Source organism: Aphelocoma coerulescens, chromosome 4 (genome assembly GCF_041296385.1).
Source record: "Aphelocoma coerulescens isolate FSJ_1873_10779 chromosome 4, UR_Acoe_1.0, whole genome shotgun sequence".
NCBI lineage: Eukaryota > Metazoa > Chordata > Aves > Passeriformes > Corvidae > Aphelocoma > Aphelocoma coerulescens.
In genome coordinates, this window is record NC_091017.1 from 17,040,421 (window position 1) to 17,058,555 (window position 18,135).

The 18,135-nt window shown below is 40.3% G+C and overlaps 1 protein-coding gene across 5 annotated transcripts; it reads left to right on the top strand.

Moving 5' to 3' along the window:
- The first annotated feature begins 1,018 nt into the window (after positions 1-1,018).
- On the top strand, positions 1,019-18,108 carry PRMT9 (protein arginine methyltransferase 9). Of its 5 annotated transcripts, XM_069012836.1 has the most exons (15): positions 1,019-1,355; positions 2,142-2,552; positions 2,798-2,914; positions 3,437-3,649; positions 4,079-4,227; positions 5,098-5,334; positions 5,843-6,010; positions 7,080-7,182; positions 8,290-8,396; positions 10,280-10,472; positions 14,206-14,389; positions 15,537-16,248; positions 16,919-17,072; positions 17,467-17,589; positions 17,780-18,108. In XM_069012836.1, exons 4-15 carry the CDS (start codon positions 3,464-3,466, stop codon positions 17,993-17,995), a joined length of 2,532 nt encoding a protein of 843 aa, XP_068868937.1. In that variant the 5' UTR covers positions 1,019-1,355; positions 2,142-2,552; positions 2,798-2,914; positions 3,437-3,463; the 3' UTR covers positions 17,996-18,108. The 5 variants fall into 5 exon arrangements, with proteins under 5 accessions (XP_068868937.1, XP_068868936.1, XP_068868939.1 ...); XM_069012835.1 differs by having other exon boundaries at positions 1,019-2,552; XM_069012838.1 differs by having other exon boundaries at positions 1,019-2,552; positions 2,798-2,904.
- Positions 18,109-18,135: the final 27 nt, after the last annotated feature.

Below are 18,135 nucleotides of genomic sequence, written 5' to 3' on the forward strand. Positions count from 1 at the left end.
TGCCCATAAACTGTATATTTATCTTTGCTTTGGTTATTTTCCTTTGACATTCACTGCAGGCGTGGTTTCAGCAAATACTCTCTTCAAGTCATTTTGTACAACAGGCAAACACCAGCATTATCATATGTTTTGTTCCATTTTACCTTCCTTATGTTCTTTTCAGATTACCATTCTGATTTTTATGGAAGATGATATCCTGATGTGTGGCTGATTGTGTCTCCAGGCTGCATGTTAAGGAGAGACAGGTTAGAAATGAGTGAATTTAACTTTCAGTTTTACTGACATTTTGTTACAGAGCATTGATACCAGCTCCCACCATTTCCAACACACAGCTGTGTTGTTGAAAACATCATTAGCAACAGCAGCCTTCCAAGGAATTATAATTTCTTTTCTTGTTTAAGCACTTCTACCTCTTAGTCCTGTCATGGATTTAATACAGGGTTTGGGAGTTTCCTTCTAACTCCCATTTTGCTTATGACTGTGTCATCATGGTTGGCTTGAAAAATCTTAGGGGTCTTATGCATATGTGAGATACCTCTAGGCTGCATGCTTCCTCTCCTCTCATCCATCAAGAGTTCATATATAAACAGACTGGTCTGCAACCACCCACGATGCAGACCAACCTTATTTATTCTACTGTCAACAGTTTTTATGATTATTAAGGCAATCATGTATATGTCTGAAAAGATGGGCGTTCCTTTTTGGCACTTCTTTACAGCACAAACTTTACCCAAAAAATATTTTAGGAAGCAGCTGTATGCTTTGTCAGTGTTACAAAACATTGTATTCTGTATTCTATATTTTTCCCTGGAGTGTTCCATCAAAAAGCTGTGAGTATGAAATTAACGAATATCCTCCCCAGCCTTTGAAATTAATGGACTCCTGTGAATTCCAAGGATTTTACACTGCCATATTTTAGTAGTCTCCCTTCACAAATGGGTCAAATTGGCACACAGTAATACTTCATTTTTGTTTAAAATAGGCACTATAAAGAATTTATGCTATCCATTAGCATTTATTTGCTCTGACAAAAAGTACAGTTGAATTAGTTTGGAGAACTGTGGAGTGCCAGAGAAAATTGCTCATTACAGCTATTTGGTACAGTCCAGCTCTTGTTACACTGATAGGTGACACAGGTGATAATTGCATTGGGTTTTTTCTTTCTCTCTCTCATTCTCGCTCCTGATATCCCACAGGTGCTAACATTTTCTTTGCCTCATATTATCATCCTCTAGCTGGCAGGCATAATTAAACCAAAGTCAGAGAAGGTTGTTCCCTGTTACTAATTTAAAGTTCACAGCTTCTTTTTCTTTCAAAACTGAATGAAGGCTTGTTGGTACCGGTTGCTTAATAAGGTATAATATCCTCCTTTGGAGCTCAGTTCTCATATTAAGTATTTGATACTTTTTGATACTGATACTTGCACATCCTCATGGACTTCATCCAGCCCAAGTGCTGGTTTTGCCAGTTGTTTTAGATTTTTTTCTAGCACGACTTTCCTCTATCAGAATTTGATTGTCATGTCATTCAGGTTTCCTTTTCTGAATTTTTTTGGGGCCCCTTGTCTCAAAACACTTGTAGACTTCCCCCCTTATAATGTTATAGAGCAATAATGAATTCCACTGTCGATTACAGTTCAGCTGCTACAGTGTTCCATTTAGGCTCATGTTCCCACTCCGTATGTGCTCTTTTCATCTTGTTCAAAATGATGGCCTGGCATTTTTACACAACGCTCCTTTGTTTCCAAAACGGGAACGCACACACAATATCCACAGCTGTAAAAGCGTGGAAGAGCTGCATTCATGCTTTAAAAGGGAAAAGTAAAGATGAGCAGCTTCCAAACACTTCATAATTAGTAAACAATGCCATGGCCTGTTCCTGTCCCTGTCCCAGAAGCAGGACATGACCAAATGAACTCTGCACTCCAGGGCTCTGAATGGGGCTGTTCCCCGGAGCAGACAACTCCACAGAGGAGGCAGGTGGTGTCACAGGCATGGGAGGGAGCAGGATAAGGAATTTGAGATATGGAGCAAAGCTCTGAATTTTGCTCCTCGCAATCTGCTGCTGCCGAACAGAGCTGCCAGTCAAAGGTCCAAGAAGAGCTTGTTTCTGACTTAAAGCTTGTGTTGTCCTCATCTCAGGTTCTCGGGACTTACCAAGAGGGGAATTAAAATTAAGCGTCAGGAGCTCCGTGACTACAGGGCAGTGGAGGGAGGCGGTGTCTGCACAGCGCTGGGCAACATTTAAGGTGGTGGTTCTTTCGTGCTAGCGGAGCAGCCCCGAACAGCACGGAACGGCAGGGGACTGCATCGAGCCTTGCTGCGGATCCCTTCTACAGCCCTGCGTTAGCACGAGCTGCACTGCCAGCTTCCAAGGGGTTGGATGCGGGCGGAGAAAGGACGCGGGCAATGAAAACACCTTTACCGCTCAGCGTTCGCTCCCGCCCGGCGCCTGCGCGATGGCTCCGGCCATGGCGGCGGCCTGGGAGCGCCGCTCCGCGCACGGCCCCTGACGGACGGCCCTGGAGCAGGGGATGGATGGCCCTGGAGCAGGTGATGCCCCCGAGCAGGGGAAGCCTCCACCTCCCCCGCAGCTTCCCGGGGCAGCGCCTGGAGCCGTGCGGCCCCTCGGCCGCCGTGCCCCGGCGCCACATGCGAGCGGCGGGGCCGCCCAGCCTCTGCGAGTTCCTGCTGGGGCGCGCTTGCGCGGCCGAGCTTTGGTCTGCGTTTTGTTATTTATTTTAAGGGGAAAAAAAAAAAAAAAAGCCTAGTCGTAATTGGTACTGTGTTTCTTGCAGTCCCTCTCCACGAAACCTTCGTGTTCTTCGGCATTGGGACCCATTTTGACCTACTGAAGCCCTGCTCAGCTGAGTACCTTTAGAAGTTACAGCGGTAACCCAGGCAGGTATAAAAATGTACGTTTTAGTTCTGGTCACTCTTTTTAATGTTTTCTTAAAGGAAAAGATAGCCGCGGTACCTTGTGTAAAATAACTGCGACCTCAGTAGCTCTTCCTGTGAGGCTTTGCTTTATGAAGATGCTGTTGTTCAAGGAGAAAAAATTTAACCTGCAGATGTGGTTGATTGTGAAATTCATGAGAGCATGAACTTCCAGTGTGCACAACCGTTTGGTCAGAGACATGCTAAAATGTTTTTTAAGAAAATAAATTTTACAAAGCCAGAAATGTAATCCTGTTTCCGGGACCTGGTTTAACGTAGATGTGCTGCCCACTTGACTTTTGAGTGGTGAGCACTCAGAACTGATGAAATTATCAGTGGCGTAAAGACGAGATGTTTTTGGGAGGAAAGACATCTTTACTAAATGCCAGTGAAAACAAAAATATTTTTTGATCTGTCAACTTTGTGTACAAACGTTTTGGCCTTCAGCATATAGTACGTGTGACTTTTTTTCTTTTTCTTTTTTTTTTTTTTTTTTTAAGAATAAGTGAGTATTAACATCCTTCAGAATGCCCAACTCCAATGCCAAACTTTACAGTAACCACAGGGGTGGTCGGGAAGCCAGCAGACGGGAATTGGTTTCCAGATCTTTGCAGAGTGCTCAGCATTGCCTGGAGAACCAGGATTTTGGAACTGCATATGCTCACTATCTCCTGGTACTAAATCTAGCTCCCGAGTTAAAAACTACTGTCAAAGTAAGTGCTCTTCGAATTACTTGAAATTTTATTTATTGTAATTCTTTTGAGGTCTTTGTGACATGTTTTGTACTTGTGATTTGTTACATGTAACAAATTTCTGCTTTTACTTGGAAGACAGAATTGGAAAATCAGGAATAATTGGGATGGCCAATGACTTCTTTAATAAGCTCTGTATGCTTATATGGAGGGAGTTCATAGAATCTTCTTTTAGTCTGTGTGTGTCAATCACATTTAATAAAAGCAGGGCCTTGTTAGTCCTGGAACATGCATTAATATACATGCAGAGCTTTTAGTGAACACTTCTGGGAGCTGATCCTCATGTGTGGGTGTCCAGGTGTATGTCAGGACACCTTTAGATTTTTTCAGGGTTCAGTTCCCTGCTTCTGGTAACTCCCAGCATCTCAGTGGTCTATGTTTATTTTCTAGGAAACGTTTCAGTTTACTCTCTTTAAATGGGCAGAAGAACTGGATTCGCTGGCACGGATTCAAGATCTGTTTAACTGCTATGAACAAGCACTTGAACTGTATCCCAACGATGAAGTGATCTGTAACAGTATGGGAGAACATCTCTTCAGGTTTGTAGTGATGTATATGCAGTTTTTGTAAGGTTCATGTTGTAAATACAAGCACATTCATATCTGCTTGTCTAAAATAGCTTAAAAAGAGTAGGCAGTGCTAAAATAAATGTTGTTAATCACAACAAAAGTGAAAAAAAACACCCACCATGTTTGGTGTTGCTCAGGTCTTCTAAGGCTGGAATTTTAAGACTGAAATCATAGATTGTAATCCAGGTGGTTTTAGTTAGGTTTGCTTTTTGTGATTTCTTTGTTTTAAAGGAACACCTCAGTGAGCATTGTATTAAAATGTATATGTATATTTGATAGATCTGGAGCTTTTTTCAGTGCTGTCTGATTTGAGATTATGCTGTAGGTATCATAAAAGCTTGATTCAAATTCACAATTTGGTTACTTTTTGATTTCTTTCCATTTTTTTTCAAAACTGGCACTTAATGCAAAAGCTGGCAACTCAAAATTTTGTGGTTTTGCAGAATGTTCCAGGTAAATAGAGTAAAACAGTTTTGGGGTTTATAGCATTCTCTCGAGTTGATTATCTGTGAGACTGGATTGCAGAGCTGCTGCTGTCATGTTGTTGCAGTGAGTTCTTATAAATAAAATCTGTTTTACTTTGTCAAAGGATGCAGTAGTGGATGAAGGTTGGTGCACACAATGGTATTTCTGACCTGGCTTTGCATTTTACAGTGACTCGATGTACAGCTATAAATCATTCTTTTTCATAAAGTAATGCTAGTGTTTCCTAAAGATAATCTTTCTAACTCAGGCAAAATACTTCTGTTGTCTTTCAGCTGACATAAGACCTCTTTACAGACCCTCAGATGTTCACAGCTGCATGCATACTTTCCATTTGTTTGTCATTTTTCCTCTTAGAATGGGCTTCAGAGATGAAGCAGCTGGGTATTTTCATAAAGCAGTGAAGCTCAACCCCGACTTTGCCGATGCCAAGGAGAATTTTTACCGCGTTGCAAACTGGCTGGTGGAGCGCTGGCACTTCATCATGCTCAACGATGCCAAGAGGAACCTCACCTACCTCAAGGCCATTGAGAATGCTGTCCGCTCAGGGAGCAAGTCTGTCCTGGATATTGGAACGGGAACAGGAATTTTGAGGTATGCCACAATGCACATTTCACATGAATTTGATAGAGAAGTATTGGCTGCCTGACAAAATTCAGCTGAGAGTGGAAAAAATAACTACTTGGATCCTTTTATGGAGACAAAACTTAAGAAAGCAAACAAAGCTTGCAGAAGCCAGTGAATCTGGAGATGAGTGACTAGTAGTAGTTTTGAACCTTTTTTCATTATTTGTTGCAGATGCTTTTTGTGTCAGTAAGTGCTGTATAAATCGAATAACTCACATTGGTTTTGAAGTTGTAATGTTACTTGTCCTGTCTTCAAATACTGACTGTAAAGAGTGGATTCAGCTTAGCTGGGGGAGTGCCCTTATGCTAACTGTGGTGTTTTTTTTGGTGTAACATATCAAGAGGATATCAACTTGTGCAATATCACTGTTCACACAAGAGATACCAGTTCATTTAATGATGATTTTTAGACTTGAACTGGTAGAAATATGAAGCAGATGTAGAGGAGGGGAAAACCCCTGATTCTTGTTTTCCAGTATGTTTGCAAAAAAGGCGGGAGCATCCTTTGTCTATGCCTGCGAATTATCCAAAACCATGTATGAACTTGCCCATGATGTGGTGGCAGCAAATAATATGGAAAGAGAGATCAAACTTCTGCATTTGAAGTCACTTGATATAGAAATCCCAAAGCACATACCTGAAAGGTACGTTGTTGCTTTCTTCTGAGTTTGCTCTTAATTTCAAGAAAATAGGAGATGCCTTGTGACCTAAACAGGAAATAACACTGTTGTGATATTACTCATAATGTGGGAAGGTTCTCTGTATCTTTGATGTGTTTAAAGAGCAGAAATGACAACATATTCTTCAGATCATCCTAATTTCTGTGGTAGATCAACGATGTCGTAAATTAAGGAGTTTTAATTCTCTGATGGTGGGAGCTTTGGGCATGTATAATTATACTGCAGCAACAGGAAAAAAATTAGATTACTATGTCATAAAAGTAATTTTAACACACTTTTATACTTCTAACATCTTCTGGCTCACTTCTGCAGCCTTTGAATAGGATGGAGTTACATTTAATAAAGTGTCTGGTCATGGTACAGGCTCATGATGTGAAATGATGAAGCTCCTGGTTTAGGCCAATCAAGCCTTTCTAATTGTGTTAGCTGAGCTACAGTAACACATGTATCCCTTTAGTGTATATAATGAGTTACTAGATGTCAACTATTAATAAAAAAATTACTGCTGTTCTGGAAGTGTCTTCTCTTATTATGCTGTATGCTTTTTGGTTTTAATTCCAGAGGATTTAAGATTTAGTTGTTAGTCTGTGTAGGAATTTTATTGTGCTTTGATTATAGTTTTGGGGGTTTTAATTCCTTTTTATACACATGCATGAATACATTCTATTGCACAAAATATATATTCTGCAGTTACCATTGGCTGTGTGCCCAGGCTGAAACATCTTCCTGTTTTGCCTAGATTCTTCCCACACAATTTATTTATAAATGCTGAGCAAGAAGCTTTACAGTAAATTCTTGCTCAATATTTGCTCTCTTCTATCTGCGCCTTCAATAACTTCTAACAACAATTCAAACCACATAATTTTTTGGAAGTATTAAATTGCCCGTATGTACTCAAACTCCAGAATGCTGGTAAAAGTTTTGCTCTGAGCTCATATTGGTATGGTGGAGTTTTTCCTTTAAAAGAATGATTGATTGTTGACAGGAGTGTTTGTTAAATATTCTATTTCATGGTGTTCTTTTTCATGTCTAGAGTTTCCTTGGTTGTCACAGAAACAGTTGATGCTGGCTTATTTGGAGAAGGAATTGTGGAGAGCTTGATACATGCTTGGGAACATCTGCTTTTACAACCAAAGGTAGGTGATGTGGGTACCTGTGCATGTGCACACATTCCAGGCATATGGGAATGACAAACAGTTGTCTTGTAAGTATTTCATTCCTTTTGGTATGCTAAAAATGAGTGATCTGGGCTTGTTGCATGAATCTGATTTTGGTGAGTGGCAGTGAGGCAGAACATACATTGTACTTCTGTGGCCTCTGTGTTCTGAGTAAACAGGTATTTGCAAAGCATGTTTCCCTGATGTAACCTTCCATCATCACAGGTGGTTCAGTCTTCATCACTGTTCATTCATTTATTTTAAATTTTTCTTGTTCCCCGTCTTTGTAAGTAACACCAAAAGAGTTTATGTGTTTTTTTAACACGCTGTTTTTCTGCAAGTTTGATAACAACCTGGTCATTTTCAGATGCCAGCTAGTAGCAGAAAGGCATGTCAGTCAGTCTAAGCAGAAAATGCTGAGTTATGATAGAATTATTTCTCATTGTAACACTAGGAAACACTCAATTATAATTTGGTAAATAAATTGATTTCTTTTTTCTGATTTGAGCCTTTTTGGCAAACTGAGCAATTCCACTGGGTCTCAGATTTTACTTTGTGCATTTTGTGGTTTTGCTAGTACATTAAGCAAAGTAATATGACAAGGAGTCTTACACAGCTTAATCTCTGTTACATCTTATAAAATAGAAGGACTTCTCTTTATTTTGTCCTTGCTTTGATTCCAGTTCTTTAAAAAAAAGTTTTAGCTGGCTGAAACCTTTTGTGTTGTATTGAATTGAAACTGATGACCTCTAGTGTTAAGTACAGGAATGATGCATAAAAGAAAAGTCTTCGAATGTTTCAGTATACTCTTAACAAAATGCAGATTGAAAAACACCATTAGAGTTACACAGAGGAAGTAGTGGACTGAAAAGTAAAGCTTATGCCTGGTTATATTAAAACACTGTATTAAAAAAACTCCTTCAATGGTCAACAGAATGCCAAAGACCAGTGACTTTACCAGTCACTAAGAACTTACTGATGTTTTGACTGTCACTTGAATGGCTCACTAATACATAACTTAGGCTTTTCAGTAATGGTAGAAATAGGCTACTGTCTTGTTGCATGTTGTTGTTCGTGTTTTCACAGCCTAAAAACCAAGACATCTGTGCTGGAGACTATGGCAGAGTTATTCCTGCAAGTGCTACAGTATTTGGGATGGCAGTGGAATGCAAAGAGATACGTAGACATCACAGGTGTGTTTAAACTCTAACACAGCTTGAACCCATATTTTTTGTTTGGGAAGAGACTGGTTATTTTTATTGACCATTTCTCATTTACCGTGCTCTTTATTTTTTGAATGGATGATTATCTGTTTAACTAAAAAGATATCTGCTCTCACCCTCCCTACCCCTTTTCCAGCTTTTTTTTTTTTTTTTGCCCCACTTCCCTACCCCTTTGAGGTTCAGATTTTCTGGACCCCTTAATCATACAGTTATGCTGAAATACCTGTCTCTAACACATGCTAAAGAAATTTAATTCCTTCATAGTAAAATTACTTCTCAGTTTCTGAATTGGAGATTCTCGGATTAACGCTTGGCCTTTATCCTCATTTTACCCTCTTTATAATCTGCTCCATGCCTCACTTCTGGATCTAACCCTTCCAGGATTGTGTAAAGCCTAAGTGTTGATAACCTCAGCTGTCATTATCTGTCTGAATGTCCTTTGCCCAGTTCTGAACTGGCATACAGTAGGGGTTCTTTGCTAAGACTAGTTCTGACTGTGTATCCATTACTTTCATATTTATTCTCATCTTTTAGAACAATATGGAGACAGTCTCTGTCTGAGAGGTTTGGACTTGATGTATTTTGTTTAGGATTAATATTATTGTAGATTAGAGAAAATACTAACTTGTAGAGGAGCTCCAGTGCACTGGATGAAAAGCAGCCAGGCTGCATCACTGATTTTTCTAATGCAGTAGACCTGGAAAGTGGCCAGCAAGAGACGGAAGTTCCCGTGGTAGATGGTCACAGAATAATTTCTTTGAGAAGTTAATTATTCATCAATTAGAAAAGGTTTTGCCTTGAAACAGGGCATTGACCATTCCTTACAAAATTTAAATGGAATGAAAGTTAATTTGCTTTTAACTTTGGATTGTTGAATTGATGTTCTATTTTAATAGCTTAAGGTGACTAGCAGAACTGAAGTGATTGACACAAATTAATTATATGCTGTAGGAAAAGAAAAAGTCTCTTCTAAATTTCTTGCCTTTATTGTTTGAGATCCCTTTTTGCTCCAGTAAGAATATTTAAGACTACTTTAACAAGTCCTGTTTTTATGTAAAACACTTGCATGTTCTCAGATTTAAACTATGCAGATCTCTTTGAACTATTCTCATGTGCATGCCTTCACGTTTCCCTAAGTGTTTTCACAATCTACAGGAAAACTTTGGGGGTTGGATGTTTTATTCTGAGCAGGAGGCCTAATGAAATAGCAGTGTGGAAGTATCTCTTTTCTCATGATTTTTATATCATCTAGCACAGTTTCTGTCTTGTACAATTAATACAACTTTTATTTGAGCTTTTCCTCATGCTTTAATTTTTTTTTTGAGTGGTTAGAAGTAGATGTAGAGCCCAGAATTGAACGAATACATGAGGTTTAAAAGTGTGTTTAATTTATCATCAAACACTGATTCATCTTGCTGAGAGAGGGAGTCCCCTTTCAGTCCAATTGTTGATAATCTTGCATATCACAGCCATCTCTCTGTGTCTGATCTGATCTTCTACTTTGTATTCTGTCCCTTTCTTTTAGCAATTTTAAGTTATGCTTCATTGCTTGTGCTCTGATTGGTATTGGGTTTTTTTTCCTAAGATGCAGTGAAATTCTTAACATGTATTGGGCTTTTTCTTAGTTTCTGGTGACAGCATTCAGTGCTGGTTCTTGAAGGTGAGGTGCTTTTTCTGCACTTTGGAGCTGCTCTGAACATGGCAAAAACTCCACAGAACTGTTTTAGTATTTTTTAGCTTCTGTATTCTAACACTGTATATTTAAAAATATTAGTCAGCCTAGGGAGAATTTCGTTTAGGTTTTTGGTCAAATTACTTGGAATTTGATTTGTCCTGTTTGCCTTTACTCCCAGAGTGGGAATGAAAGAAGTTGCTGGTGTGTGCTTGTCAAATTCAGTGCAGTTCTTCAGTCCCACATATGCTGCTGCTGGCTCAGAGGAAACTGTGGAGCCCTACACCACAGAGAAGCTCAGTCGTATTCCTGGGGGTTACAGAGCCCTCACAGAACCCTGTCAAGTCATGACGGTAGATTTCAATGATCTGCAGGTAATGATTTTTCTTACATCCTTCATAAGTAATCTTTTTATGAATAATGAGAGTTTTGTATCTTCTTTGTTTTTGGGTTCAGCTTCAGAAGTGCAAAGTTGGCAGGGCTGCACTGAAATCCTCTGCTGGTTTTGATGCTTGTCTGGTTGTGTGGTGATGTGATTCATCAGATGACAGTCTGTGATTTTTTTGAAGATGGGTTTTTTTTGTTTGTTGGGCATAGTTTAGGGAACTATATAAACTACCTCACCATAAGATCAAACAGCTGCCAGCCTCAGTACAGGGAGGGGGAGGAAAGATGTGGTAGACCCATCATGATTTATGCAGTTGTGGGGTTGGCTTAGTTTTATTCCTCTAAAGTCAGTCTTCAAGAAACTCTTGAAGACAGGAGAAAGGCTGTATTTTCCATCTGGGATAAACATGTAAATGTTGATGGATAAGTGTAAAAGAGGAGATAAAGGAATTATCCTATTCAACCATTTGATTCCACACTTCAGCTCCTTTGTATCTTAGGGTATTTCTGTTACAGGGCATTCTAAAATCTAGTATCATTATTTTGTGTATTTAACACAAAATACATTTGTATGTGTATGCTAAACAGGCCTGAACTGGAAGGCAAGGAGCTGAGCCCCCTGCAGCTGAGCTTGCTAAAAAGATGATACATCTGATCTCTGGTTTGCTTCTTGCTCATTGACCTGTGGTGAGGAGCTAGTATTGAGTCAGAGCTTAAAATAGGTCCTGTTATATAAATGAAATTATTCTTGGCTGCTGCTTGGCCAGGAGTTGCAGTTTCTGAATTAATAGCTTTTCCTAGTTGGCTTGTCTGACATCCTGAGATTAAAAATGAAATAAGACAAGGCTCTTCAGTATACTATTGGGAGCAATCTCTGTGACCTAATGTTGCTTCTGCTTCCAGCTTCAATAAAAATCTGTTGCTCTCATCTGAGAGATGTCTGTTCTTAAGCATCTGCCTGCTGGCAAACATGTAACGATAATTTTGAAAAGTAAAGAACAGTGTTATTCTTTAAATCATGTTTCAGAACTGCTCCTTTGAAGTTTCAGTTAGACTAATGGAGTGTTCCTGTCGTGAAATGTTAAGGTATCATAAGTAAAAAGGAGGAAATGCCACTGTTAGGAATCACTGATGTGGTTAGGAATCCTTTGTTTGTTGTTACTTTGTTTGTTTGTTACTTTGTTTGTTACTTTGTCACTGGGCAAATGTGGCAGTTCCAAACACTGGTAGGTTCCTTTCAGCATAGATTTTTTTGTTGTTGTTTTTGTTTTGGGGGATTTGTGTGTTTTGTCATGGCCACACCTGGATGTTCAGTCAATGCAGCTAAAAATGAGAAAAACATTGTTCCTACTGTAATAAGAAAAAATCCTCCTAAACTTAAAAACAGTATCAGAATTACCTACTAAGGACAGAAATTCAGATAAGAAATCACTTAGCACTAGTAAGGTAATTTCTAAGACGTATTTTCTAAAGTCCTATTTCAAAGAACTAGAGGGCTGTTGCATTTATTCTGCTTGTGCTAACTATCCAGACCTAAACTGGCAGAACAGAGAAGGCAGCTTAAAATACAGTACAGCAGTGTTTCTCAAACTGAGTTGTAGGAGACTTCAAAGACATCAGTACAGATCAGAGAAATAATAAGTCAAAATTCACAAATAATAATAATAATTTTTAAAAAGCAGCTGCTTTATGGCAATAACTTTATTACTGCTGTTACTAGCAGCAGCAGCTCAGTCCCTCCCCAGCAGGGGAATGAGGTGTGGCTGTAATTACAGGCTGCAGGCACTTGCACCCAGCCAGGTGTGCATGTTTGCTGGCAGCAGATCAGTGCCACTGGCAGGGGAAGTGTTTACCTCTGCAGCCAGTAATTAAAGCTCAGTCTCACTTTCAGGCCCTAAAGGAACTGTGCTTTTGCCAACAGTTACAGATTTTGGCTCTTTCTAATCCTTCATGAGAAGTTGTGGAGTATGTGAGAAATTGTGGATCAAGACATAGGAAACTTGATAACTGCATTCTTTCTGTAGATTTTACTTCTGTTGGTAGTGCCATTTACTACTTTTACTGGAAGTTATCTTTTTCTCCTTCAGAGGATGTGTGGCATAGCATCATTTTGGGGTTTTACTGCTTATTCCTGTGCCATTGCTTTATTTCCTTTGTTCTCTCTTTAACAGGACTACTTGATAAATTGCCATCCTGATGTGCTATGGCTGTTTAAATCTGTAATTGGCATAAATAATAGAAGAAGGTTTATAAAGTGGCAAGTGTGAGGAATAAATATGGGTTAAGTGGCGTGGCAAAGAGCAGGGAAAGCTGAAATAAGTCTTCAAATGGGTTTTTAAGTGATGGCAATGTGACACTGCAGTTACTAGAACCCACTGGATGAGAACCTTGGGCCTGCTGCTTCTGAGGAATAATCAGGAAGAATATTTTTAATATTAAATACACTTTGATACTTCTCCCAGCTTCCCAGAAACCAAGAATCAGATGCATGCTTGTGCTCTTGCTGTCTTGTTTCAAGGGGCTTGATGCTAGGAAAGCTTCACCTTACTGCTCTTTTCCTCACTAGTTGAGGAGGTACCACAAAGATGACTGGCAGCAAAGCACTTCTATTGAAGAGCAGTGAGAGCTTACTGTGAACTTTGTTAGCATCCAGTAATTTTAACTTGCCCATTGTTTAGCCATCTCTCAGTTGTGAGAAGGGGGATAGACAAGCTCTTGAAGAACACAGAGTGAAGAGGGAAAAATAAAAAATCCAGCATGTGACAGCTACTCGTGTCCTCAGAGTGGGAAATGAACTTTTCTTTTGCCATGTATATTTTAAGATTGAAACTTAAAGAGGACAAGTGTTGACATAAGCAGATCAGGAAGTTGATAAATGTTTTGGAAGGGCTATTACTAAGCAGAATGTTTGTGACTGAGAGAACCTTTAGTCCCTTGTGCTTGACCTCCTGTTAATTGGTTTATGCCGGAACTAAAACATTAGTGCTGATCCTTTTGTGCTTGTCAATGTTGGTAGCAGAAGGTAATTCCTGAGAAAAATAAATTGTACGTGGAAAGAGACTTAATTCCTGTTACATATTCAAAACTTTTTAGGAGCATTGGAGAATTTATAAATGATCCCTTTAGGGTAGACCTTAAGGTCTTCCCAGTAGTGAAATTATACATGCCTGAGTTTTTACACAAGGCCTACAGCCCAGACAGCAGATAAAACACCCTCAAAGGTGTTTGACTTCCTGGTTTTATAATGATTTTGCAAGCCTGTGTTTGAGCAAATTCAGTGCTTGCACACAGTATTTCTAGAACTAGTTGAACACAGGTTTTAAGTGAAACATGTGCCTAAGCATTGGCTTGAGTCCAGCTCAAAAGACTGGCTCTGTTTTATTCCTTCTCATAAGGCAAGCCCTGCCAGTCTGAAGTCCTTCTTGCAGTTTTGGGTGGGTTTAAATGTGTGTGTTCTAAGATGTAGGTGTGTTTGCTTCTATGGCTCACGGATGCAGGTTGTCCATGTGGGAAATGGCTCTTGCATGTGGGAAGACAGTTCCTATGCTAGTGAGTACTCATGATGATAATTGGTGTTGTAGAGGCTTGGAAACTTCAAGTTTCTGTTGGGTGCCCTCATGGATTGGTGCATAAATTTTGGATTATTTAGTTTAATAAAACCAAATTTTTATTTATGGAAATAAACTCTCCCACCTTTTTTCCTCTTTCTTCTTTTGTCAGGAGCTGAAAAGCCTGGCAGCTAGAAAGCCCTGGAAGCTCAGCCTGCCAGTCACTGAAGGAGGAATACTGGATGCTATTGTGGTGTGGTTTGTACTGCAGCTGGATGATGAGCACTCTCTATCTACAAGTCCCAGCGAGGAAACTTGCTGGGAACAGGCAGTGTATCCTGTGCAGGGCCTCCTTGGTACGTCCTGTGGGTTTGCTTGTTGTGGTACATTAACTTGGTTTCATTTTGGGTTTGTTTTTTTTTTTTCATTTTGATAAATTAGCTTTTCTCAGAGACTAAGAAGTCTAAATAGGATTAGAAGTTCAACAGCAAGTAGCTGTGAGGTGGTTCCTGATCATGTTTCTGGTCTGTAGTGCACAGTTCCTGCATCAGGGCTTGTTCGTGGGACTCTGCTGTGAAGCAGATGAGATCTGGGAGAGTACTTTTTAATAACTTTTGTTTTTTTTCTATACTGAATTTCATGCATTGTGGAGCACCTCCAAAAAGTGGGGCTACTGGCTCACCTGGTGAACATGTGACTTTGGGGGGGGGAAGGTGAGGGAGAAATTGCTAGCTGCTACTGCCACAAAACCAAAAACTATTGCTACCTAACCAAAAATATTCCTACATTCCCCTTGCCCCATGTGGGACTCTGCTTGAATACTCTCCACATACAGGCATTGGCAGTGCCATTTTTAGCAGCGTCTACCCTCTATTCACCCACTTTTTATTTTCCTGTTTCCTAGAATCTTAGAGTATCTCAGGCTGGAAGGGACCCATAAAGATCCTAGAGTCCAGCTTCCTGCTTCTCACAGGACTACCTAAAATTAAATCACCTGACTCAGAGCATTGTCAGGTGCTCCTTGAACCCTGTCAGGCGTGGTGCTGTGACTGCTACCCTGGGAAACCTGTTCCAGCCCTGATAATCCTGTGGGTGAAGGACGTTCTCCTAATGTTCAATCTGAACTTCCCTGATGCAGCTTCATTCCATTTCCTTGGGTGCTGTCTCAGAGAAAGATCAGCACCTTCCCATCCACTGCTACCCTTGAGGGGGTTTTCAGCTGTGATGAGATCTCCCCTCAGCCTGCTCTTCTCCAGGCTGAACAAAACAAGTGCCCTCAGCTGCTCTCCATAAGTCTTGCCCCTGAGGCCTTTCTCCATCTTGGCCACCCTGCTCTGGACACACTCTAATGGTTTTATGTACTCATATTGTGGCACAGATAGGAACAAATGAGATAATGTGGCGAGTGGGTTGGTTTGTTTGTTTGTCTTAAGCACTGTATGGCTCTTCAGTGGTATGTCTGTAAAGTAACTGACATGATTTTTTTTATGCTCTTTTGCCAAGATTATTCTGTGAAGACTGGAGATACTGTGATGATGGAAGTTTGCTGCCAAGACTGCTACTTGAAGATCCAGAAGATTTCTTCTTTGCCTTCAGAGTGTGGGATGGATTTCAGTGACAGAGACGACACGCCGAGTTTGGGCAATGAGGCTGAATTATGTAATGCTCTGGCTGGACTTCAGACAAGCACCAAACAGGATGGCAACGCTCCAGTGTGTGTGCTGGAATCCACAGAAATAGCCCTGCTCAATGACGTACCCTACCACGAGTGCTTTAAAGCTGCCATGAGCAAAGTGCTGGTGTCACTAAATCCAAGTAAGGACTTGCACTCCATGGACATTGATGGACATGGCAGTGGGATAAACCTCCAAGAGGATCAAAACAAGAGTTCTCTAGATGTGGATCCTAATGCTTTCTACATTTTAGATGTATCTGAAGGCTTCTCCATCCTGCCAATTCTAGCTGGCAAGCTTGGACCAGTTAGAGCCTACAGTTCTGTTGAGAAAGAACAGCATCAGGCAGCACTTCATGTCATTGCAGAAACAAACCACTTCCCTAAGGAAACATTAGAGTTTTGGCTCAGCCACTTAGAAGAAGAAAGTGTGGTGCTACAGAGACCCAAATCAGACAAATTGTGGAGTATTATTATCTTGGATGTTATAGAGACATCAGGTTTAATCCAGCAGGAAGTGATGGAAAAGGCTGCAATATCCAGGTACAGTATAAAAGGACAAAATTATTTCTAGGAATCTGTAATTACCTGAAGAATTTTGAGAATATTCCTTGTAACTATGGAATTACTGTTATGCTGCTTCTGTAGAGAAAAGTTTTTTTCCTTGGATTGAACCTGCTAGTGTTTCTGGCATGACCATTGTATACATTATAATTTCTTAAATCAAGATTTCACTATCTCAGATTTATCTTTTTTTAATGGAGGAATATGAATGGATGATCATATCCCTTGGTCTGTCAGAAGTTTGCAGGATAGCAGTAATAACTGCAGGGTTAGAAAAGCCTAGATTCCTGTACGTGTCAAACAGTTGTGGGAACAAACTGGTCCTGCTAGAAGACAAACACATGGTGTTAGAACAGCCAGGGAAGCAGCAGCAAAGCTAGCTGTTCCTCCCAGCAGGAGGAGTGGGAAAGAAGGCAGAGCAGGAGAAGTAAAATAATGGAAATGGGTAACTAAGTGTGAAATGGATTTATCCCCTTTTGTGGGCCTAGGGAAACTTCTCTGTTAACCTTCATGCTTAGTGATGGCACGTCCTGCTTAGGAGCACTGGACTTCAGAGGAAGAACCAGTGTGCTTTTCTCAAATGTAGTTACTGTTCTTTCATTACTGTTGATTGATCAGCTTTACAGGTGTAATCTCTCTCATTTTACAGGTGTTTACTTCACAGTGGTGGGAAGATTTTCCCACAGTATGTGTTGGTATATGGGATGCTTGTAGAATCGGAGTCTCTGTTGCTGGAGAGTGCTGTTCAAGGAACAGAACCAACTCTGGGGTTTAATATAGCCCCTTTTATCAACCAGTTCAAGGTAGGAAGCTAGTGGGTGGCTTCCAGGCATGGTTTCAAAGCTGCAGCTGTTGATGTTTGGTGTAAACTGTAAGAAAACACTGTTGAAATTATCAGGAGAGGTTTTTGTGACTACAGAGGGACCTTGAAGTAAACTAGAATGGGTGATGTTTGTTTTAGAACTGGGGTGGAAGTTTTGTCCCAGTTAATATACAGAAGAGTGGCTGTGCTGTTACTGTTCCCAGTCAATTGTATTCCAGTGTTTCGAAAGGCATTAGAGGGCTGGATTTTGCATTCTTGTCTATCTCTGACAGGCATCACAGTAATTCCTGGCAACTTTTGTGTTATGATTAAGTTTTCTACCTTTTCACTTGGTAATGGCTGTTGGTGCCTGAAGTTCTGGTCTATACTCTTAGGTACCTGTTCGTGTGTATTTGGATCTCTCCACGTTACCCTGTGTACCCTTGAGCAAGCCAGCAGAGTTCTTAAGGCTGGATCTCATGAACCCTCTGCTGAACAGCCCTAGCAGAGAAGTGAAGGTGAGTTCTGGAACCCAAAGTGCATTTAACTGCTCTTCTGCAGCGCTGCTCCTTAATTGCTCCTGTGGGTTGAACATTTCAATACAGGATTTACTTGCCTGCAGCTGTCTCTGAAAAGGATTGAAATGGTTTAAACTACTTCCTTTTCAAAGAGCATAGTATAACAGATTACTATTTTAAATATTTTTAGATACAAATTTGTAAGTCTGGCCGAGTCACTGCCATTCCCTTCTGGTATCACATCCATCTGGATGAAGACCATTGCTTGAACACATCTGATGAGTCCTCACACTGGAAACAAGCTGCAGTTGTTCTGGATGAGCCCATCCCAGTTCAGGCTGGAGATGAACTTGTGCTTAATGTCCAGCACCATAAAAGCAACATCAGCATTACAGTTAAAAGGTGAAGAATGTCCTGTGTGAAGTGATTTGTGCTTAATCGCCTATGCATAAACTGACAGTTCGTAACAACACTGCTGTTACTTTGTATTAAAGTCTAAATTTTATTTACTGATCAAAAGGCTGTTTTGTTGCTTTAATAATAGAT